Source organism: Mya arenaria, chromosome 1, assembly GCF_026914265.1.
Source record: "Mya arenaria isolate MELC-2E11 chromosome 1, ASM2691426v1".
In the NCBI taxonomy this organism is placed as follows: Eukaryota; Metazoa; Mollusca; class Bivalvia; order Myida; family Myidae; genus Mya; species Mya arenaria.
The window spans coordinates 23,822,716-23,845,124 of record NC_069122.1 but is presented as its reverse complement, the minus strand read 5'-3'; the positions used below and the strand labels follow the sequence as shown (position 1 = coordinate 23,845,124).

At 40.0% G+C, this 22,409-nt stretch overlaps 1 protein-coding gene across 4 annotated transcripts in view; it reads left to right on the top strand.

Annotated features, from left to right (window-relative positions):
- LOC128230122 (uncharacterized) overlaps positions 1–16,617 on the top strand; it is a 99,808-nt gene extending 83,191 nt beyond the window's left edge. For all 4 annotated transcript variants that reach the window (XM_052942172.1, XM_052942163.1, XM_052942153.1 and 1 more), the window contains 2 exons: positions 3,820–3,968; positions 9,418–16,617. In XM_052942172.1, the coding sequence (XP_052798132.1) occupies positions 3,820–3,968; positions 9,418–13,690 (4,422 nt within the window). In that variant the 3' untranslated portion in view covers positions 13,691–16,617. The remainder of the gene's footprint in view (positions 1–3,819; positions 3,969–9,417) is intronic.
- The last annotated feature ends 5,792 nt before the right edge of the window (positions 16,618–22,409 follow it).

Genomic DNA, 22,409 nt, shown 5'->3' with positions numbered 1-22,409 from the left:
TCATTGATGTTGCGCGAGAGTGTGGCCTTGTGTTGTGGGTGAAACCGGAGGACCCGGAGAAAACCCATTTGACCGGCTTGGTGACCACTAACCAAACTCACATGCGCCCAAGCCGGGAATCGTACTCATTTTTTGTTAAAATACGTAATGAAAGTTTACTTTAAAGGTGAAAATGACCAATAATACGACCAACGCACAATGTACGCCATTAACGATACATGTATACACAATCTTGTGTTCGCGAACACATATTCAATTTTTCCGAGTAATCGAGTACCCGAGTACTCGATCGAACGATCGTCTGAGTACTCGAGTATCAATTTTACTACTTGTTGCCATCCGTATTAAAAACATTAATGTCAGAAAAAGACCGATTCATTGAGGTGATGTAGTGTGTATATAATTGCTGGTTAACACAACCTGAATATCAATGTCTGTCTTATCAGATTTGATCGCCACATTGCTCACCTGCTACCGAACAATCAGGGGAAGGGCCCTGTAACCAACTGTTTAATGTTGTTTGAATAAAGAAGTAAAATAACAAATTATTTGTCATTTACAACAAATATTCATCAAACATGTATACGAAAGATCACTCAAACGGAATGTATCGTATCGGTAACATGTAACCGACATTGCAATCTTCACCACTTAATATTTCACGTCAACTATGATTCGCAAACGCTGTCATTTTCTGAATATTGTTATCCGAAACATTGCTATTTCGAAATAAATTTTTGGGTCCCTATGATTTCAGATAAATGGTGTTCAATTTTTAACAGATAATTCAATTATCAACTGTTTAAAATAGTTTTTGTTTTAATTGAAGCATTAACATTTAAAAATGTAAAAAAAACACTGACCTAAGTGTATGTGACAATGGTTACTTACTATATTACCGCCACTGGCAGGTGACATAAAGCAGTGGTTTCTGCATTGCCCCACTGGCATTGTACAGGTGGCAGTGTTTTCTGCATTGCCCCACTGGCATTGTGCAGGTGACATTGGTTTCTGCATAGCCCCACTGGACTTGTGCAGCTGGCAGTGGTTTCTGCATTGACCCATTTGAATTGTACAGATGGCAGTGGTTTTTGCATTGACCCACTTGAATTGTACAGGCGGCAGTGGTTTCTGCATAGCCCCACTGGCATTGTACAGGTGGCTTTGGTTACTGCACATCCCCACTAGCAGGGACAGGTAGCAGTGATTACTGCACCTCCCGATTGACAGGGAAAGGTGGCAGTCATTACTGTACCTCCCCAACTGACAGGGACAGGTGGCAGTGATTACTGCATTGCCCCAACTGACGGGGACAGGTAGCAGTGATTACTGCACCTCCCCATTGACAGGGAAAGGTGGCAGTCATTGCTGTACCTCCCCAACTGACAGGGACAGGTGGCAGTCATTACTGCATTGCCCAAACTGACGGGGACAGGTGGCAGTGATTACTGCATTGCCCCAACTGACGGGGACAGGTAGCAGTGATTACTGCACCTCCCCATTGACAGGGAAAGGTGGCAGTCATTACTGTACCTCCCCAACTGACAGGGACAGGTGGCAGTCATTACTGCATTGCCCCAACTGACGGGGACAGGTGGCAGTGATTACTGCATTGCCCCAACTGACGGGGACAGGTAGCAGTGATTACTGCACCTCCCCATTGACAGGGAAAGGTGGCAGTCATTACTGTACCTCCCCAACTGACAGGGACAGGTGGCAGTCATTACCGCATTGCCCAAACTGACGGGGACAGGTGGCAGTCATTACCGCATTGCCCCAACTGACGGGGACAGGTGGCAGTCATTACTGCATTGCCCCAACTGACGGGGACAGGTGGCAGTCATTACCGCATTGCCCAAACTGACAGCGACGGGTGGCAGTGATTACTGCACCTCCCTACTGGCAGGGACAGTTGGCAGTGATTACTTCACCTCACCACTGGCAGGGACAGGTGGCAGTGATTTCTGCACCTCCCCACTGACAGGGACATGTGGCAGTGATTTCTGCACCTCCCCATTGACAGGGACATGTGGCAGTGATTACTGCATTGCTCCCACTGACAGGGACATGTGGCAGTGATAACTGCATGCCCCACTGACAGGGACAGGTGGCAGTGATTACTGCACCTCCCCACTGACAGGGACAGGTGGCAGTGATAACTGCACCTCACCACTGGCAGGGACAGGTGGCAGTGATTTCTGCACCTCCCCACTGACAGGGACATGTGGCAGTGATTTCTGCACCTCCCCATTGACAGGGGCATGTGGCATTGATTACTGCATTGCCCCCACTGACAGGGACAAGTGGCAGTGATAACTGCATGCCCGACTGACAGGGACAGGTGGTAGTGATTACTGCACCTCCCCACTGACAGGGACAGGTGGCAGTGATTACTGCACCTCCCCCCTGACAGGGATAGATGGCAGTGAATACTGCATTGCCCCTACTGACAGGGACATGTGGCAGTGATTACTGCACCTCCCTACTGGCAGGGATAGATGGCAGTGAATACTGCATTGCCCCTACTGACAGGGACATGTGGCAGTGATTACTGCACCTCCCCCCTGTCAGGGACAGGTGGCAATGATAACTGCACCTCACCACTGGCAGGGACAGGTGGCAGTGATTTCTGCACCTCCCCACTGACAGGGACATGTGGCAGTGATTTCTGCACCTCCCCCATTGACAGGGACATGTGGCAGTGATTACTGCATTGCCCCCACTGACAGGGACAAGTGGCAGTGATAACTGCATGCCCCACTGACAGGGACAGGTGGCAGTGATTACTGCACCTCCCCACTGACAGGGACAGGTGGCAGTGATTACTGCACCTCCCCCCTGACAGGGATAGATGGCAGTGAATACTGCATTGCCCCTACTGACAGGGACATGTGGCAGTGATTACTGCACCTCCCCCCTGACATGGACAGGTGGCAGTGATTACTGCATTGCCCCCACTGACAGGGACATGTGGCAGTGATTACTGCACCTCCCTACTGGCAGGGACAAGCGGCAGTGATTACTTCAACTCACCACTGGCAGGGACATGTGGCAGTGATTATTGCACCTCCCCACTGACAGGGACAGGTTGCAGTGATCACTGCACCTCACCACTGACAGGGACAGGTGGCAGTGACATTGCCCCACTGGCAGGGACAGATGGCAGTGATTACTGCACCTCCCCACTGACAGGGACAAGTGGCAGTGACATTGCCCAACTGGCAGGGACAGGTGGCAGTGATTACTGCACCTCCCCACTGGCAGGGACAGGTGGCAATGATTACTTCACCTCCCCTCTGTCAGGGCCATGTGTCAGTCATTACTGCACCTCCCCACTGGCAGGGGGTGGCAGTCATTACTGCACCTCCCCACTGACAAGTTACCGGTGGCAGTCATTACTGCATTGCCCCACTGGCAGAGACAGGTGGCAGTGATTACTGCACCTCCCCACTGGCAGGGACAGGTGGCACTGATTACTGAACTTCCCCACTGGCAGGGACAGGTGGCAGTGATTACTGCATTACCCTACTGACAGTGGCAGGTGGCAATGATTACTGCATTGCCCTACTCACATGGTGACATGTGGCAGTTGTTACTGCATTGGCTCACTAACAAGTTACAGGTAGCAGCGATTACTGAATGGTGACATACGGCAGTGATTACTGCATTGTCCCACTTTTGTTTCGGGGGAAATTCGACCCCTACCAGGAGATATCTAAAGAAGTTACTGAGGTATAATAATGGTTATTGTATTGCCTAACTGGCAGTGCATGTTGTACACAGCAGTCCATTTTGAGTTGACTATTTTGTGTATTACAGCATGTTCAGGAGGAGTGTCACAGGCTGTATGTGAAGGACAAAACAAACTATGCTGCCCTGGACAGCATGATCACCTCTGGGCCATCCTCCTGCACCTTCCTTCACAACATCCTTACACATGCTGCCATCAAGAGGAAGGCTTCCACTAGGTTTGTGACTCCATTCATACTTTCCTCTGTATTAGGGCTGTAATTCTCCTGAGTATTGATCTAACTTCGAGTAACCCATGTTTCATGTTTAAGTTATAACCCATGGAGGTCATTAGTGTACATTGTATTAAAGTTCTCTCAAGCATTGAGTAAAAACACAATCAAAAGCATGACTTGATGCTTATTCTAATACTTGGTTGCCTTTTTGACAACCACTAAGCCATTTTCACTTGCACGAATGAATTGTTTACTTTCCCAATTTTTGGGGGGCTTATTTTAACCGTATTGTCAGATTCAACCTGCACCTTATAAGTATTTGCCATACAAATGGACAAACAAATGTGTAAAATATCTTTAATTTAAAGGAAAAAAGCAAATGTAGCATACAATGGCGCAATTCATAAAAGAAATGGAAATAAGATCATCTTTTAAAGATGTTAATATCATATTTCAGTGGTTTCTGCATTGCCCCATTGCATTGTCAATGGACTGGCAAAAATAATACAGGTCTGGGGTCCTACACTCTGCTGGTCCACCTCATGAGGTCGTCCTGACATTGGCTATTTAAAATAAGAAGCATTGACTAGAACATTGTTTTTCGATGGTACAAGGCAGGGCTTCTAAAAGTTTGGAACCTCAACCGGTCCGGACCCGGCGACAATCCCCCCCCCCCCCCCCCCCCCCCCCCCGAAAAAAAGAAAGACCTGTTCAAAAGTCCAATTACATAGAAATGTCACACATTTTCGCGACGTCTTTTCTGTCAATATTTTTTCGCGATGTCGCAATTCCTAAGAGGGTTCTACAGTTGCATAGCCGATTCAGATAGTCATTGATACAAGCTTAATTCAAATGAGATTCTCATCGAGTTCAGCTGCGTTTCTAATAAGAACGACTGCGATCGTAAATAACTGTGGCTGTCGGTAAGCGGTCAGACGACAAAAAGTTAAAGAGTATTATGATTTATTTGCTTAATGCATCTACAGTGGGTCAACATTCAACTGATACTCTTGAATAATAATATATATCTAGATTTATAATCGGGGCTTCAAGCTATAAGTGTGATATCGACAACGATTTTTTCATTACTGCAAATTAAAATGACGTAAGCAGCGCACTCAGCTTACAGACTGTTGTTAATCAAGCGTGTCACTGTTGATATCCTATACATGACTAGGTTCGGATTAACAATGACATATGCAATTTAAAAGAACAATTTAAATTTAACAGTTTGGTAATCAACAAACGTATATATCATGTAATGATTGACAACATAGCATATTCATATTGCCATGTGAACATATGGACCGATTTTAACACTTAATCAGGATAGCTGCAAGCACACAATTAACACATAGTTTGTTTAATTGTGTCTTCTGCGACCTACCAATACACGTGATTGGACCGATTGCAAGCGTCTGCTAATTAACAGATGGGCTATAGAGTGATCAGTGTAGCGGTAAAGCAGCTGGTTGCATTAGTCACATGGTAACTAAGACACTTTTATGACCTATTGGTGGTAGTTTTGAATGTGTGAATGACCCATGAATATTTGTGTATTACAATTTCTGCAACTTTTACTAGCCTAGTCGTTTTGGACCAAAATTATAAAACAATGAGAAAATTTTAGACCGATTTTTTTTTTACACTTTTTGAAACTGAAATCGGTCTGGCTTGGTCAAAATCGGTCCAGACCGGCAAATTGTCGTTTTTTAGAAGCCCTGGTACAAGGCCTAGCATTCAATAACATAAATGACAATTAATTTATATGAGATCTATCATCTTCTTTAGCACAAACTAAAATAAAAATAAAATATAATAAGTAAAATAATTAAATTGTCAATTTTTATGCCCCCCTTCGAAGAAGAGGGGTATATTGCTTTGCACAGGCATGTCGGTATGTCGGTCGGTCGGTCCGTCGGTAGACCAAAGCTTGTCCGAGTGATAACTCAACAATTCCTGGACGTATGGTCATCAAACTTCACATGAAGGTTGGGCCTGACCAGTAGATGACCCCTATTGATTTTGGGGGTCATCAGGTCAAAGGTCAAGGTCACAGTGACCTTTTATGTTAAAATAATTTTAAAGCTTGTCCGAGTGATAACTCGACAATGCCTGCACCCATGGCCCTCAAACTTGACATGGAAATTGGGCCTGAGCAGTAGATCACCCCTATTGTTTTTGGGGGTCATCAGGCCGAAGGTCAAGGTCACAGTGACCTTGAATGATAAAAGGTTGTCTGAGTGATAACGTGACAATGCCTGCACCCATGGCCCTCAAACTTGACTTGGAGGTTGGGCCTGACCAGTAGCTGACCCCTATTGTTTTTGGGGTTCATCGGGTCAAAGGTCAAGTTCACAGTGACCTTGAATGGTAAAAGGTTGTCCGAGTGATAACTCAACAATGCCTGCACCCATGGCCCGCATCATTGAATAGGAGGTTGGGCCTGACCAGTAGATGACCCCCCTATTGTTTTTGGGGGTCATCGGGCCAAAGGTCAAGGTCACAGTGACCTTGTATGGTAAAAGGTTGTCCGAGTGATAACTCAACAATGCCGGCACCCATGGCCCGCATAATTGACTTGGAGGTTGGGCCTGACCAGTAGCTGACCCCTATTGTTTTGGGGGTCATCGGGCCAAAGGTCAAGGTCACAGTGACCTTGAATGGTAAAAGGTTGTCCGAGTGATAACTCGACAATGCCTGCACCCATGGCCCTCATAATTGAATTGGAGGTTGGGCCTGACCAGTAGAAGACCCTTATTGTTTTGGGGGGTCATCGGGCCAAAGGTCAAGGTCACAGTCACCTTGAATGGTTAGAGGTTTTCCATGTGATAACTTGACAATGCCTGCACCCATGGCCCCCAAACTTGACTTGGAGATTGGGCCTGACAAGTACATGACCCCTTTTGTTTTTTGGGGTCATCTGGCCAAAGGTCAAGGTCACAGTCACCTTGAATGGTTAGAGGTTTTCCGTGTGATAACTTGACAATGCCTGCACCCATGGCCCTCGAACTTGACTTGGAGATTGGGCCTGTCCAGTACATGACCCCTATTGTTTTTTGGGGTCATCTGGCCAAAGGTCAAGGTCACAGTCACCTTGAATGGTTAGAGGTTTTCCGTGTGATAACTTGACAATGCCTGCACCCATGGCCCTCAAACTTGACTTGGAGAATGGGCCTGTCCAGTACATGACCCCTTATGTTTTGGGGGGTCATCAGGCCAAAGGTCAAGGTCACAGTGAACTTGAATGGTAAAAGGTTATCCAAGTGATAACTTGACAATGCCTGCACCCATGGCCCTCAAACTTGACTTGGAGGTTGGGCCTGACCAGTAGATGACCCCTATTGTTTTTTGGGGTCATTGGACCAAAGGCCAAGGTCACATGTACCTTGAATGGTATAAGGTTGTCAGAGTGTTAACTCGACAATGCCTGCACCCATGGGCCTCAAACTTGACTTGGAGAATTGGCCTGACCAGGAGATAACCCCTATGGTTTTGGGGGGTCATCTGGCCAAAGGTCAAGGTCACAGTGACCTGGAATGGTAAAAGGTTGTCAGAGTGATAACTCAACAATGCCTGCACCCATGTCCCTCAAACTTGACTTGGAGGTTGGGCCTGGCCAGAAGATGGTCCCTATTGATTTTAGGGGTCATTGGGCCAAAGGTCAAGGTCACAGTGACCTGGAATAGTAAAAGGTTATCCGAGTGATAACTCGACAATGCCTGCACCCATGGCCCTCAAACTTGACTTGGAGGTTGGGCCTGGCCAGAAGATGGTCCCTATTGATTTTACGGTCATTGGGCCAAACGTCAAGGTCACAGTGACCTTGAATGATAAAAGGTTGTCTGAGTGATAACTTGACAATGCCTGCACCCATGGCCCTCAAACTTGACATTTAGGTTTCTGGTGACCAGCTGATGACTCTGGATTTTGAGTTAATAGAGTCAAAGGTCATGGTCATAACACACTCTATCCTCACACTTTAATGGTCATAATCTTAAAACTGCCTTAATGGCAACAAATCAGCTGTCATTTCGGTCCATGCATATTTCATTCAATTGTCCATATAATCCTGACAACATGGCGCTCAGGGGGGGCATAATGTTTGACAAACATCTCTTGTTTCGTTGTTGTTGGCAAGTGGAATGCTTGCTATATTGATTTGGTTCAGCTCATGCGATTGGCCAACAGATTTAAATGGAATTACTCGAGTTCTATCAGAAAATATTTGGCAATATCCACCATGCGTTGTTTCAAATGAAAATGGCTGAGGTGCTCCATTTGACCCAATTTCCGAATAAACAACCAATGAGTGCATTGGTTTCTGTTTCATGAATACTCTCCAGAAAGGTGATGCTAAATAAATGATGCAATAGGCATTTTTACTGGAAAAGTTGCTAATTTGACGATTTTTTTCGTGACTGCCTGATCGGGCAGGCAGATTTTAAGGCCAAATAAAAATAATGTGATGGTGTCTGTTATATGCTGAAATGTTTTAGGTAAGGTTGGTAGGGAAAATAGGTAGAAATTGTCTGTATTAAGTAGGACAAGCTTCTAAATGTTTTAGAAATAGTCTGTAATGCCTTCAAGTGTTACTATATTATTATTCTTGTCATTAACATTTATGTTATTGGAAGTTTTTTTACAACAAACATTTTATTGAATGGTTCATCAAACAAAGAAATCATTGAATGGTTCATCAAACAAACCTTTTTTTGGAATATTTTATAATTATTCTTATTTGACAGACTAGTCTAATAAGTCATGTTTCTGATATCTATTGCAGTTTTTGTTAATTAATTCTAGTCATTAACATAATGTTTTACAAAAACATTTTGCCAAATGATTTAATAGCCACAAATTTAGATTATCATTCATTATTCTACATGTTTTGATTGTTTGAAAAAATGTTCTGAATCTGCATAGGCAGTTATCAATTACTTATTGTTTTATCTATGTGTTTTACTTTAGTATCTTAAATGGCTATTTGAAATTGGTCAGGGCAAGTAAAAATCTAATCAGGGCAAGTGGTTTTAGAAAATACTTGCCCAACAGGTCCTGTGGCAAAAATGTTAATGTCACGGCCTGCTTTGTCCAATCATCACGAAATATTTCAGAATGTGTATGAGCAGAGTATCTCGGGCAGTTTCAGTAACAAGCCATGATGTCCCTGTCACTTAAGGATTATGACTCCAGATTTATGACCCTTGAATTGGTAAAAACTGTATTAACAGTGTCCGCTCTCTACATTTTGCTTAATGTACAACCACTTATTACTTAACCTGGTGTCCTAAAAAGAGGATGGGCCTATTTTGAGATAGTGGGCACCCTTGTTAAAGAAATAATTAACTATTTCTGTATCCAGGCGGCAGGCATGTGGTGGTATCAGTCACTCCTGTTAGAGCTAATTAAACTATAACCAAAATAAATGTACCTTTTCTTTAAAATCCAGATTGAAGAGTCCAGTAAAGTTGACACAGACAGCTAGCAGATTTTCCCTTAGAAAGCTGCAACCCATACCAAACAGTAGACCCCCAAGAGAAACAGACAGAGACCATCTGGTGGTAGAGTCTGCAGCTCCAGAAGTGAAGGCTTGGAGCTCCCCAAGGAAACTGAATCAACAAAAACCTGCAATGGATGAAAATCTAACAAAGGAGGCCTTTTCACCAAAACTGCCTAAACAATCAAGTCAGGATGTACCAGGTTATCTAGAAAGTGTGAAGTCATCTGTTAAATCTCCAGTCTGTGTAATAAACAGTTCGAAAAAGCAAGTAACTAATTTACCAAAAGAAAAATTCATAAGTCCAGTCAAGTTGAGTGAAGACACATCATTTAGTAGAAAAAATTCAACTGTTAGCGTGAACTTTTGTAAACCTTCAAACCTCTTCTCTGTGGATGGAAACATATCAAGTAATGATTGTGATAAAGCCCACGCTGAACAATGTCTGCAACATATACAAGGTGAAAACAATAATGCGACAGAAATTGCTCTTGAGGGAAAACAGACTGAAACACTTGTAGTCTTTGATCATGAGACTAAGAAAAGGACTTCTGTGAGCCCTAAGTCAAAGAAAACAAGTGCCCAGTTTTTGACACTTTTTGAACCGGTAAATGAAAAATCAAACATTAATGACTCTTTGTCGAAAGATCTGATAGATATAAAAACTGTTCCAGAGTGGCTTACGGATATATCAGACAGTGAGTCCAGCAGGAGTGTTACTAGAAAAACTGAGAAGGGTAGGGCTTTTGCTAATGTGGCAAATGCTGATGAACATGATGATGAAATTAATCATGACCAAAATGAAAAACATACTGAATGTGAAAAAAGTTATGTACCCAAAGTGTCTAATGCAAAAAAAAGTTCTATGGCTAATTGGAAATCAAAGGTTAAAAGTGATAATTGTGATGGTGATTTAGTGTCAAAAAAAGAAAGTAAACAGAATGAAGAAGGCAAATGTTGTCGCTACATTGTAGAAAAAGGGAGTGACAATTCTGATAATGCTGATATGCCAAAAGAATTAAAAAACCTGATACATTCAACATCACAAATATTGACATGTAATGAAAGCCCAAGGAAATCAAAGTTGGAAGCAAGTAAATTGATTCATTATGCTTTTGAATCCTGTGGCAGTTGTATACCGAGGAGTGGTGCAGGCAGACAAGGGTCTGATTATGCTGGTGGAAATGAAAAAATAAAGGAATTTGAAATAATTCAGAGGTGTTTCTCAGAGTTGCTGAAACATACCAGACAGTTGGAGCTGAGCACAAATGACTTCGAAGATTGCTTTGCCAAGGAATGGAAAGACCATGAACTGCCGGATGGAGAAAATGTTGGCAGAATGACGCAATCTGTATCAAACACTTCATCAGAGTTTGAATTATACAAAGATAACAATCCATTTTATGTTAACAACATTAGTAATAAAAAGAATCTTGTTCAAACGAAAGACAAGCTGTCATCAGACATAAGTCTTGATACAGATATGCCATCAGATTTTCAAGTGCTTGGTGGTGATGGAGAAGTGTTACATTTTACAAAGACATTGGCAGAGAGGATCAAGGAAAGAGGGAGAAGATCGGTTTCCATATGCAATGCCACTTGTACAAGGAAAAGTCCTACAGACAGCTGTTCAGTCAAACAGAACATTTCTCAAAAAAATAAGCTTGTACCATATAAAACTGTTGCCAGTTTAGCTAGTGCTAAGGTCTTGAATAAGTACCGATTGCATCGACATACAGGAATAACAGACAATGTTGTTCATCAGTCTGGGTATCAGGGTGATGATGAAAAGGAAACAACTCCAAAGGTGAACACCCTGAGGGCTCTGAGGGAGAAAATTAGTAAAAAGAACAAATTGAGTGAAAGGGCGAGGCAATCAGATAGAAGTGTGCCTTATGAACCATCCTGTTTGAAAAACAATGTTCTGGTAACTCTGGAAACAGATCTTGTGAAGGAAGCAAAAGGTAAAAATCAAAGTTGCAAAAAGACATCTGCCTTCAGGAAATGTGTTGCAGGCAAGACTAGGGCTAAAATAACATTAGAAAATGATAGGAAAAAAATAACCATAGAAAAGAACGAAAGAAGGAGGGGAGTAAAGATAAAACATATATTCTGGGACTATGTGGCAGTAGACGAGGGAAAAAATCCAGACAAAAATGTGACAATGAAAAATAATGCAAAAGAGTTAAGGCTATTGCAAGATAGTTCACTTCTCAGTAGTGACTTTTCAGAAAAAGAATGCTACACCCAAAAGTTAAAAAGAAAATGTAACTCCCAGCTTAATAAAGGCATGAACAAACCACTTGGGAATGTAGAGACAGCTATTGACACAATCACCAAGCTTAATCAAAATGAGAAAAAAAAAGTTAATGTAGAAACAGCTAATGACATAGTCAATAATGAAAAAAATCCTAGAAGAGGCAAGTTTTGGACTTATGAAATAATTACCGATGACTCAGATGTGGAGGAGTCAGTTGAACTCATACCAAGGCAACTTAAGAATTTAAAATGCCTGTGGAATAATTTCAGTAATTCAGAGTCAGAGCGAAGGTGTAGAAGCAGAGAGAGAAGTATGAGAGATGGCCAGGTTATTAGAACAGTAAATAATTGTGAAGAAAGGACGGTTAGTAGTTTGAATAGTTGTTCAAATTTAGAGTCAGAAAATAAGAAAATATCTGGTTCAAGAAAGAGGAAGGTAAATGGGACTAGTGTGGTTGTACAGGATGAAAAGTTGGAAGATGAATTGGATCTGTCATTGCCAAGGGAGGTGAGAAAACTGAAACTGGATAAAACTTTAATTGCAAGGAAGAGCAGGAGCTTGAGATCTTGTGGTCACTCACCTGAAATCCATTGTAACAGATTTGGGTCTACTTCACTACACAGAGATAAAGGCAGGGATGTGGTGCCAAAAACAAATGTACAATATAAACAAAGATCAAATGAACATGCTATTGTAGATACCAAGCAAAGTACTTCAGAGCCTTTAAGAAAATATACAGTAAATTCCAAAACAAAAACACAAGGTAATGATAGGAGCCCTTCCCCAGTTTTCAAATCCAGTTCACAGAACTTTAAACCCATTAGAAGGAAGTCTCCAGTGTTTAACCACTCACTAATATCAGGGAAGACTAAGCAATGTAAAATCAGTAGAATTTGCTCACATAGATCTGCACAGGAAGACGATAAGATTACAGCAACTATTTCTAATGGAAATTCAGGAAGAACAACTCCAAATAAGAGCATTGTTGAAACACCTAAATCCCCACCTGGTGGTCATAGCATAACACTGAGAGCAGAGAGGATACAGTGGAAGAGAAAACGACTGGAATCGAAGCCAGAATCTGCAGAGAGTCAGCAGAAAAAGATGAAACTGTGTAGCGAAGAAACTGGTCACTTCCCTGTAAAAACAAGTGTGGTAAAAAGTTTGAATAAGGAGAATAAGAAAGCATTTCCTGTGTCTAAAGAAAATTCAAATGAATGTAAACCATTTGCATTACACTGGAGCTCTATTAAAAGGAAAGATAATGGAACCAGTGAATTAGAAGTAACAGAGAGAGTGAAAATTAATAAAATGTGGACTGTGTTGAGTGAGAGAAGTGCATCATTGTTGCTGTCCAGTGAGGATGACCGAGAGACATTCGAGGGGTTAGGTGGCATGGAGGAGAGTCTGCAGTCTGGCCTGCCCTTCCAGAACTGGTCCAAGCAGCAAATCCCTGTAAGTGATACACACCAGTGGGAAATAGAGGATGAAGACCAGGAACATGAGTCTGTGGCAAACCTGGTAAAGCTTGTACCACTTGTTGTATCTTCTCCTTGGAAACACTCAAATTCTTCATGGGATGAGGCATGTGACTCAATGATTGATAAATCTCTGAAACACAGTCCAAACTCTTCGTTGAAGTGTTTGAATTCTTCAATGAACTATAATTTTAGCAGCCCAAAAAAGACCTTTTTAAGTCCTGCTAAGAAATTGAACTCTCCTGTTAGTAAAAGACCGAATACTCCCAATAAGAGAAATCCTGTTCATTCCAGTTGTATAAGACACATCGATGGGGAAATTGAGTTCAACTTTGGAAGTCCACACAAGAACCATGTTGCGTTTAGCCCTTTAAAGAGTGTGAATGGTGCTGTGGTGGACTGCTCCAAACGCCCAGTGCTGGCAGCGCTCGACTCCACACCCACACCTGTAGACAGGAGGACTAGGCACCAAAAGGAGAACACATGACCACCAAACTTATAGCGGCCAAAGGTATGAGGCATAACAACGGGAACACAAGAACACTAGTCTTATTGTCAGAGGGAAACAACGGAAACACATGAATACTGAATATTTTAGGAGGCAAGAGGGACAAGGCACGAGTCTAACCAAGATCCATCATGTGATCACTGGGAAATGATTATTTGATGTTTTCCATTGGCGGAGTGGTAAATTGTGGAAGCTTAACACAGAAAATAATAACAGTCAAGAACAGTATTCCATTAATGATTTGTAATGTGTTCTTTATTTTCAACATTTGAACAATGTAACTTGAGATCATGTACAATGTATCATGGATAGAATTAATATATTTTGTTTCTTTGTTTACATTTCATTGTACTTTATAATACAGCTTTATTTCAAGTTTAGAACTCTTACAATTAAAGTGACGCTCTTATTCAAAATCAATACATATACATGTATGGTAAATATTAATTACTATTAACAATATTATAACTGTTTTTTCAATAGCTTAAAGCGCAAAAATATTAAATGATTGGTGAATGCTAAAAGATTTACTGCGTTTACTTTGGTCTCATAAGGTAGAAAAACCGTGTTTTCTGCACATTTCTTGTCAATTAAACTCAGTATCCTTAATAAGAACCATTGTTTTTGACATTTGTTCATCCTTTTAGGTATATTAAAACAATTGTAGTAAATGTGTTAAATCTTATTTGGAGTAATAGTGCATCTTTAATATTATGTATTAACACAAGTATAATTTGCAGAACTCATGTTTGATACAAATGTAATTTTATTTTGATGGGGCATCAAAATAAAAGTGGTCATTTTAAAAGAACACTGTCCAATCTTCAATCTTTTTTGTGTGTCCAGGTTGTAACTTAGTCATCCATCATGAACTGGGCGGTTTTGAATTATCCTGACACATGTTAGGCCCGCAAAGGTGATGTACCTTATACCTACTCAACCCGAATCCTGAGGGGCATGATTAAAGAAATTATGGTTCCTGTGCAATGCACTTTTCCTCAATATGATCAATCTATGAAGTTGGATGTCAATAACTCGAAATCTTTTTTAGTTCTGGTCATGACAAAAATGCTTGAGACGCACCCTCATACAAACACATGCCTACCCTTTCTATAATCTGCTGCCTATCAGTGGGGATAATAAAACAACACTAATTAATGTGTGAATTAAATAAAAGGAATAGTGTCAAAAGCAATACCAAACATTTTTAAACAGTAATTCATCAAATTCTTCGACAATTCAGATTACTGGTAGAAGGATAATGAAGTTGAAATATCAGTGATCAAACAGTACAGGCTGAAGTATGATTATTTTTTCCAATTATGAACAATTTGAGATGTACTGGTATTCAGGGCTTCTGAAAACTGACAACCTGCCAGTTTGCACCAATTTTGACCTTGACAGACTGATTGCAGTTACAGAAAATGGCTAAATAATTGGTTCGAAATTTGCTCATTTTTTAGGCCAGAAGAGCTTATGCGATGGTAATGTGTACGTAGTATGTGCGTCCGTGCATCTGTAAACAATTCCTTGTTAACAAGATACAGCCTTCAGTTTTGATTGTATCTCGATGAAACTTGTTCAGTATCTACATATCCATTAGAGCTTGGATCCTTTCCAAAACCAGCCAGATCCGCCCATGCATGCCTAGATTATGGGCCTTGATAATATAAAAAACAGTGCGTCTGTAAACAATTGCTTGTTAACACGATACAGTCTTCAGTTTGGATTGTATCTAGATGAAACTTGTACAGTATTTGGATATCCATTAGTGCTCGGTTCATTTCGAAAACCAGCTAGATTTGCCCATGCATGCTTAGATTATTAGCCTTGAAATGATTAGATTATGGGCCTGATAGTATAAAAAAATGCTATTGTGTAAAAAAATGCTTGCGAACATGATACAGTCTTCAGTTTTGATTGTATCTCTATGAACTTTGTACAGTATTCAGATATCCATAAGAGGTTGGTTCTTTTTGAAAACCAGCCAGATCCGCCCATGCATGCCTAGCTTATGGGCCTTGAAAGTATTCAGAAATCAGTGCGTCTGTGAACAATTGCTTTTGAACACGCTAGTCTTCAGTTTCTATTGTATCTTGATAAAACTTGTACAGTATTTAGATATGAATTAAAGCTTGGTTCCTTTAAAAAAAAATAGCCAGATCCGCCCATGCATGCCTAGATTATGGGTCTTTAAAGTTTAAAAATTGCCATTTTTTAGCTAAATCTATTTTTAGTTAAGTCTACATGAGCAAAGTATATTTTTAGCCCAGTTTACATTTAAAGTCACAATTGTTTGTGAATGTTTGTTCAAATAATGCCCCTGGGGTCATTTCTGGCCATGCCCCTGGGTTGACAGATGTGTTATACTTCAATTGGGAAAGGTTTTTTGGGAAATGTTAAAACTTTTTTGTCTGAAATAGCAGATCCTTGTGTAACGTGCCGGGGCTTACTTTCAAATTGTATATATAAGATTTTCCTCTTTGGCTACTTTGCCAAATAATTTGCACTAATGATTATTTAAAATGATTGGATCGTGAAAATAATTATCGTTCAATCAGTGATAAATCAACAAAGATTGGAATATTTACAGTTTTCATAGACGCACATATTAAATTAATTATTAATTATTAACTTTTCCTATATCCCTAGCTTTTCACTTAAAAACTGTACTTAATAGTATTATGTCAATGTATGGTAAGGACTTTTGAGTTTACTTTCATTACTTCTATTGTTAAGGAGGCGCTTTTCTATTTAATACTCTCTGGTTCACAGTTTATACCATACTTATATCTATATTAATATAGATAGTTCGGTTTAAACCCCTAGGGAATTAACATGTATATTTGCCGTTAGGACAAATAGTGTTTAACCCCTATTAGAGACAATAAATATAGTACACCTTGTCTTATCAAGTTGTTGCTCTCGCAGAAGCCAGCACAAGAATGAATAAAACCCGCTGGTTTGCTGTATTTATACCCACGATATCACGTAACCACATTGGACGGTCCTAACCAGTTGGAATAGTCCATTTTCAACGTTAAGTCTTTTTCATAGGGGTTTTCGCCTTATTTTTTCATATTTTCAGAAAACAACATTATTATAATAAATCGCTGTTCGCATCATGATTATTATTATTCAACCATCTTATTTCAATTTACGATCAAGTTGTATCGTTAGCTGTTGTTTTTATTGAGAAATTCAAGCTGTTGTTTTTATTGAGAAATTCACTCTCTAAACTATTTCATACCCCATATTAAAAGTTAAGCATTGGGTGCATAACAAATGTATTAGTAATCCAAATACTATTTGTTTATGACTACTTACTATTTCCTTTAGCCTTCTATTCTTTCGAAACGTATCTGCCAATGAAATAATAACTTTTAAGATGATTGAAATATAGCGGGTTTCCTAACTATTCAAAACGAAAGTGAAAGTGTACAATAGCAAAATCCTACGCCTTAAATGTAAAAGCAGCAGACAACAGTTTAACAAGTATCGCTCGGCCCAAATTCGCTACACTTGTTATTTTGAACAAGGCTTAATTTAGTGGTCCACTACCATGGTTGTTCAACTTATGCCCCTTGGGCCAAAATTGGCACTGCCCCGGGGGTCACAAGTTTCCTAGAGACTTATTTAAGAAATATTTTCAAAATCTTCTTGTTTCAAACCACAAGGCTCATACCTTGGATATTTGTTGTGTAGCAGTTATATGATGACCGTCTAGCAAAATATTTCAAATTATGCCCCTTGGGCAAAAACTGGCCCACCTCTTTTGACTTACATGTGTACAGTTTTGCAAATGAGCATCAATGTTGTCCTCGGATGTCCTTGACTTTGACCTTTTGACCAACTTTTTTATTTTTAAAGCTACAGAAATGAAATTTTGACCATGAGTACAGTTTTGAAAGCAAATATTTTTTACCCTCAGATTACCTCTACTTGGCACATATTAAAATAGTTCATGCAAATAATCTGCTTACAACACTTTCTGTCCTCAGATGCTGAACGTGCAGCGTTTTCAGCTAACCCAAACACAAAAAGTGAACTATATATTTGTTGCCTATTACTCATACGTACATGCTCCGGATTGAAAATGAGGCCTTCTTGGGTGGGCCTCATGTTTTCTAGCTCACCTGAGCGGCAGCTGTCGTCCCTCTTCCGCCATCAACAATGGCTTATTAATGTTGTCTTCTCCTAAACCACTTGGACAATATTAATGACACTTTATAGGAATGATCATTGGTTGCTGCTCTTTCAAAATTGTTCAAAGAAATGAATTCCATGCAGAACTCGGGTTGCCATGGCAACCAAACGGAAAACTACAAAACATTTCTTGACAAAAACAATGCGGCCTAGATCTTAGATATTTGGTATGTAACACTGTCTAGTAGTTTGTTCAAATTATAACCATGGGGTAAAATTGGCCCAACCTTGTGGGTAACAAGTTCACTATAAATACATTTTGTTAAAATCTTGATAGTTATGTAAGGGCTAATCTTGAAACAAGGGCAGCAAATCTTGCTATATGGTCTCCCTTTCTGTTGAAGAGTGCATTGTCTATTTTTAGTTTTTTTAGTAACAAGCGATTACATGTTCTATTTTATTAATTCTTCAAATTATTAACTTTTAAGGTAAGAATTGTTCTTTTAATAGGTCCATAGGTAGGTTGGGAAATATTATATTTCTTAATTTTTAGAACAATTTCATTTTGTTGTGGATTGGATCCCTGGCCGCGTCATACCGAAATACTTTTAAAGTTGGTACAAGTAGCTCCCTTGCCTGGCGCTCAGCATTTAAAAGGAAGTGCTTGGAAAAGTGGTGTATTCCGTACTGGTTCAACCCAAGAAAGTTGTATCCCATGTATCGTGCTTTCCACCGAGTATGTTAAAGAACCTAGTAAGAGGTCTCTTCATAAAGAGCTAGGGTATCACAACCGGATCTCTTGTATCTCACTCTGTTTCTTCAAGTATTCCAATGTCTGGATTTGACTGCGAATTGCTGTCACTTCTACCTCATGTCACTTATGGCATTTAAACACAATTTAAGTAGTGATGGCGTCACGGCGGGGTCAAGCCATAATGCAGCCAATAGGCGCGGACAGACCTTGATTAAACTCAAATAAACAATATGCATAGTTGGATAGCCATGTTATGTTGAATGGAAATTGAGACATCGTTACTTAACCCTATAGCGCAGGTATACGAGTTTGGCCGACATAGCTCATTAGCAGATGTTGCTGCATCTGGCCAACCCTATCCACTACTGGATGTAAATGTAAACTTTGGATTGAACCTAGCATATACGAAAATAAGTCAGTTATGTTATGTCACGCGTGTGGCGTTATTATAAATAATGCCGTAAAGCATGTTCTATTTTCATGCAATTTATCGTCTGCTATTAGAAATAATTTTAAAAATACGCTTTCAGAAAACTTTCCTCACGACATATGTTCGTTGATTTCGTTTGGAAATGAGGAGGCAAAGTTGCAATATTTGATTGGAAAAAAACATTTAGCTTTCATAGATAAGAAGGTGCACAAACATTTCTTGAGAATAGCAATTCACTTTGTCTACAAATGCTTAACTATCTTGAAAATACATTTCAATTTCAATTAGCATGTAAACATAAGTTAGCAAGATTTCGATGATGACTCTTATGATTCTTTTTATCGCAAGTGATATTTTATTGATTGCATATTTATGTAAGAATTTGTTTGCTGTATGATAATACCAATACAAATGTTACAATAAGTAGATATCGTAAATGTTCCTTTTTAACCTCATTTCATTGTAATAATGTCTGTAAACCTGTTTCGAGTCCCTGCTTGCACAACAGTTTATCGTGATAATGTAACATTTATGCTTGTTCACATATGCATTTTTCTCTCTTTTTTGATATAAACATATTCTTTACAAATGCACATTTTGTCATATTGTGTTGTTTTTCTGCTTGCAAATGTATATCTGATCGTATCATTAGTATATCTTCACATGTACTTATCATGACATATTTCTTTTCGTTTATTTTGTTAACATATGCATTTATATATTTATATGTTAATTATTATATGTATCTCGATCAGAGGAAATAAAGAGCATATATATATATATTAGACCACGAGGCCGAGTACTGTATGGAAAATCCCCAAATGCATTGATGTGTAAATCATTAAATATATATATATATATAAAATATAAATACATCAGTTTAATTTACCATTAAAATCAATAAATTATAATTATTTGTAGATAATATTTTGTTACAAACAATAGAAACAATAAGTAGCTGAGAAAATGATGAGTATTTTTTCTGTTGAGCTGATCGATGTCCAGCATGGTTCCGGCCGTAAAATAGGTCAGGTAAACACATTTGTGCAAATGATTGGATGTTCTAGATCTTTTTTATTCATACTGGGAAAACATTTATCGGCTTTCTTTTTGTAAACAATTTTATGAGGGGGTAATAAAGTTAAACAGACACCCTGGACTGGATCTCTCAGCTGGATGACACCGGATATTCCTGCCATATTTCTGTGTATTATTTTATAAGTGAAATAAACTGTAACAAACGCCAGCTCTTAAACATCATTTTATTGAGTTGCAACTTTTTAAACAGAGACAATATCGTGGATGACATCGCAATATATAACCTCAATGTACTTATTGTAATAAAATTCAAAACAAAAAGTGGACATATGCGGCCGCGAAAAACGGAACTGCAAGGGTTCGCTTTAAGGCGCCAAGCAGTCCGTTAAAAATACAACCAGCCGAGATAAGGGCAGATAATTTGTATTTTTACCCCCCTTTGCTAAATATTTAAAGTTAAACTTAACGCAATGTTTGTACGCAATACACACCCTGCTGACACGCAATTAAAACGCAAAGCAAACTGTTTCCACAGCGTTTAAAGGTTAAACGCAAAAATTACTGGACACAACACGCAAGAACCTGCTGACACGCAATCAAAACGCAAAGCAAACTGTTTCCACAGCGTTTAAAGGTTAAACGCACAAATTACTAGACACAACACGCAAGAACCTGCAGGGTTACGCAACATAGGTGTTACCATAACACAAGAGCAACAACCTAAGGACTTGTATATTATATTGCGTTAAATTATCGTCTTAACATGTTTTTGCCCGTTTGTCTGTAACCACCAATTCACCGATGGGTATGGGGCTTAGCCCCGCCATCAAGTTTCAAGTTGGGAACAAACATAAAAAATATTGGATTTAACCAAAAAGATTATTGACTGATATAGTGATCATGTAGATTAAATGTTGCCCTACTCTCAGCTGGCTGAATTTTTCCGCCACAGAAACTTGGTTTCCCCCAAAAATTCGCCCGACATAATTAGCAGCTCAAGTTTTTAACTTATTTTTAAAATCGCGTCTCTGAGGTAATCGAGATAAAATTCGATTCCGACGTCATTTAAATGGACGCCGTCATTTCTAAAGAAATGATCTCCTGCCTTAATGTCGCAAGTAATCGCATCAGACGGATCCCCGGATGCAGCTATCAACCTCCCCAATCTATTTATTCGCGTCCGTTTGTGTTCGATCGCTTTCGCATCGCTCGCACCCAACCACTTGCGGCGTTGAATTATATCTATCCATACTAAGATGGCGGCCGGGAAGGCGGTTCTAATGTAACAGAGCTCCTTATTTATGATGTTTTTGAGTCTAAAAATTGACTCTGACACGAGATCATTACCACCGAGGTGAATAAAAACAGCCCTTGGTGGACTTTGAAACAATACCTTAGTTTCGATGGCACGGCGCAGCCCGTGCCACCCAAGGCCCCTTACCCCGTACCATCCTAACTCGCATGAAGTGCGTAGGTTCACTTTCCCCGTGTCCCTCGCCCGGACGCCACCCCAATATGGTAGGGAATCCCCAATTATCCAGATGTCTGAAAAGTGGTAAATAGCAGCCCTATGATAGACCTAGATGTTGTAGACACATAAACTATATATTTTTCTTCGGTTTAAAAAATACTGTAAAATCCCGCCTTCACTGGCTACGGTCTTATGTAGCGCTTGTAGCAATTCGAACGCCAGCGGCCCAGTTGCATAATTTGCTCATTTGACATACCCAATGAAGCCAAATCGGTAGCCCGGCCTATTCTAAAACTGTGCGTTCTGTAATGGCCTCTCGCATACGCAGTTTTTTGAATGCACTTAGAAAGAACACTTGCCACTTGCTGCCTGGTAACCGCCCTCCCGTTATTGTGGCAGAACAAAGGGCCCTTAGATAAAGCGCGTGTTTTACAATATTCACGCATCGCCAAAACAGAGCAGATTGTTTTTTCCGCTTCTGCTGGGAGCTTTAATGTCAATGGAGTCGTTTTTTGACTTGTTTTGTGTGTTTTTAACGTGATTGAAATACTTTTCAAATTGATTTTGCAATCATCCGTTAACAATGTCGGGTTACTCGTGGAATTACTCGAAACTAACTCACCGACGCGAAAAAGGCCAAAATATGCTAATGTAAATATTGTGTGAAACAGACTCGCCTCGTATTGCGTATAACAAACTTCTGTTAGTACGGAACATACCTCCCTTAAGATGTTTTTCGTCAGGGGGGGGGCGGTTGTCTTTTGATGGTCTACCTCGTCGAAAACCTTCTAACATTTTTTGTATAATGAATGACTTTTGAAAATCAAACCATCCATGAAGTTTATGAAAGTAATTAATT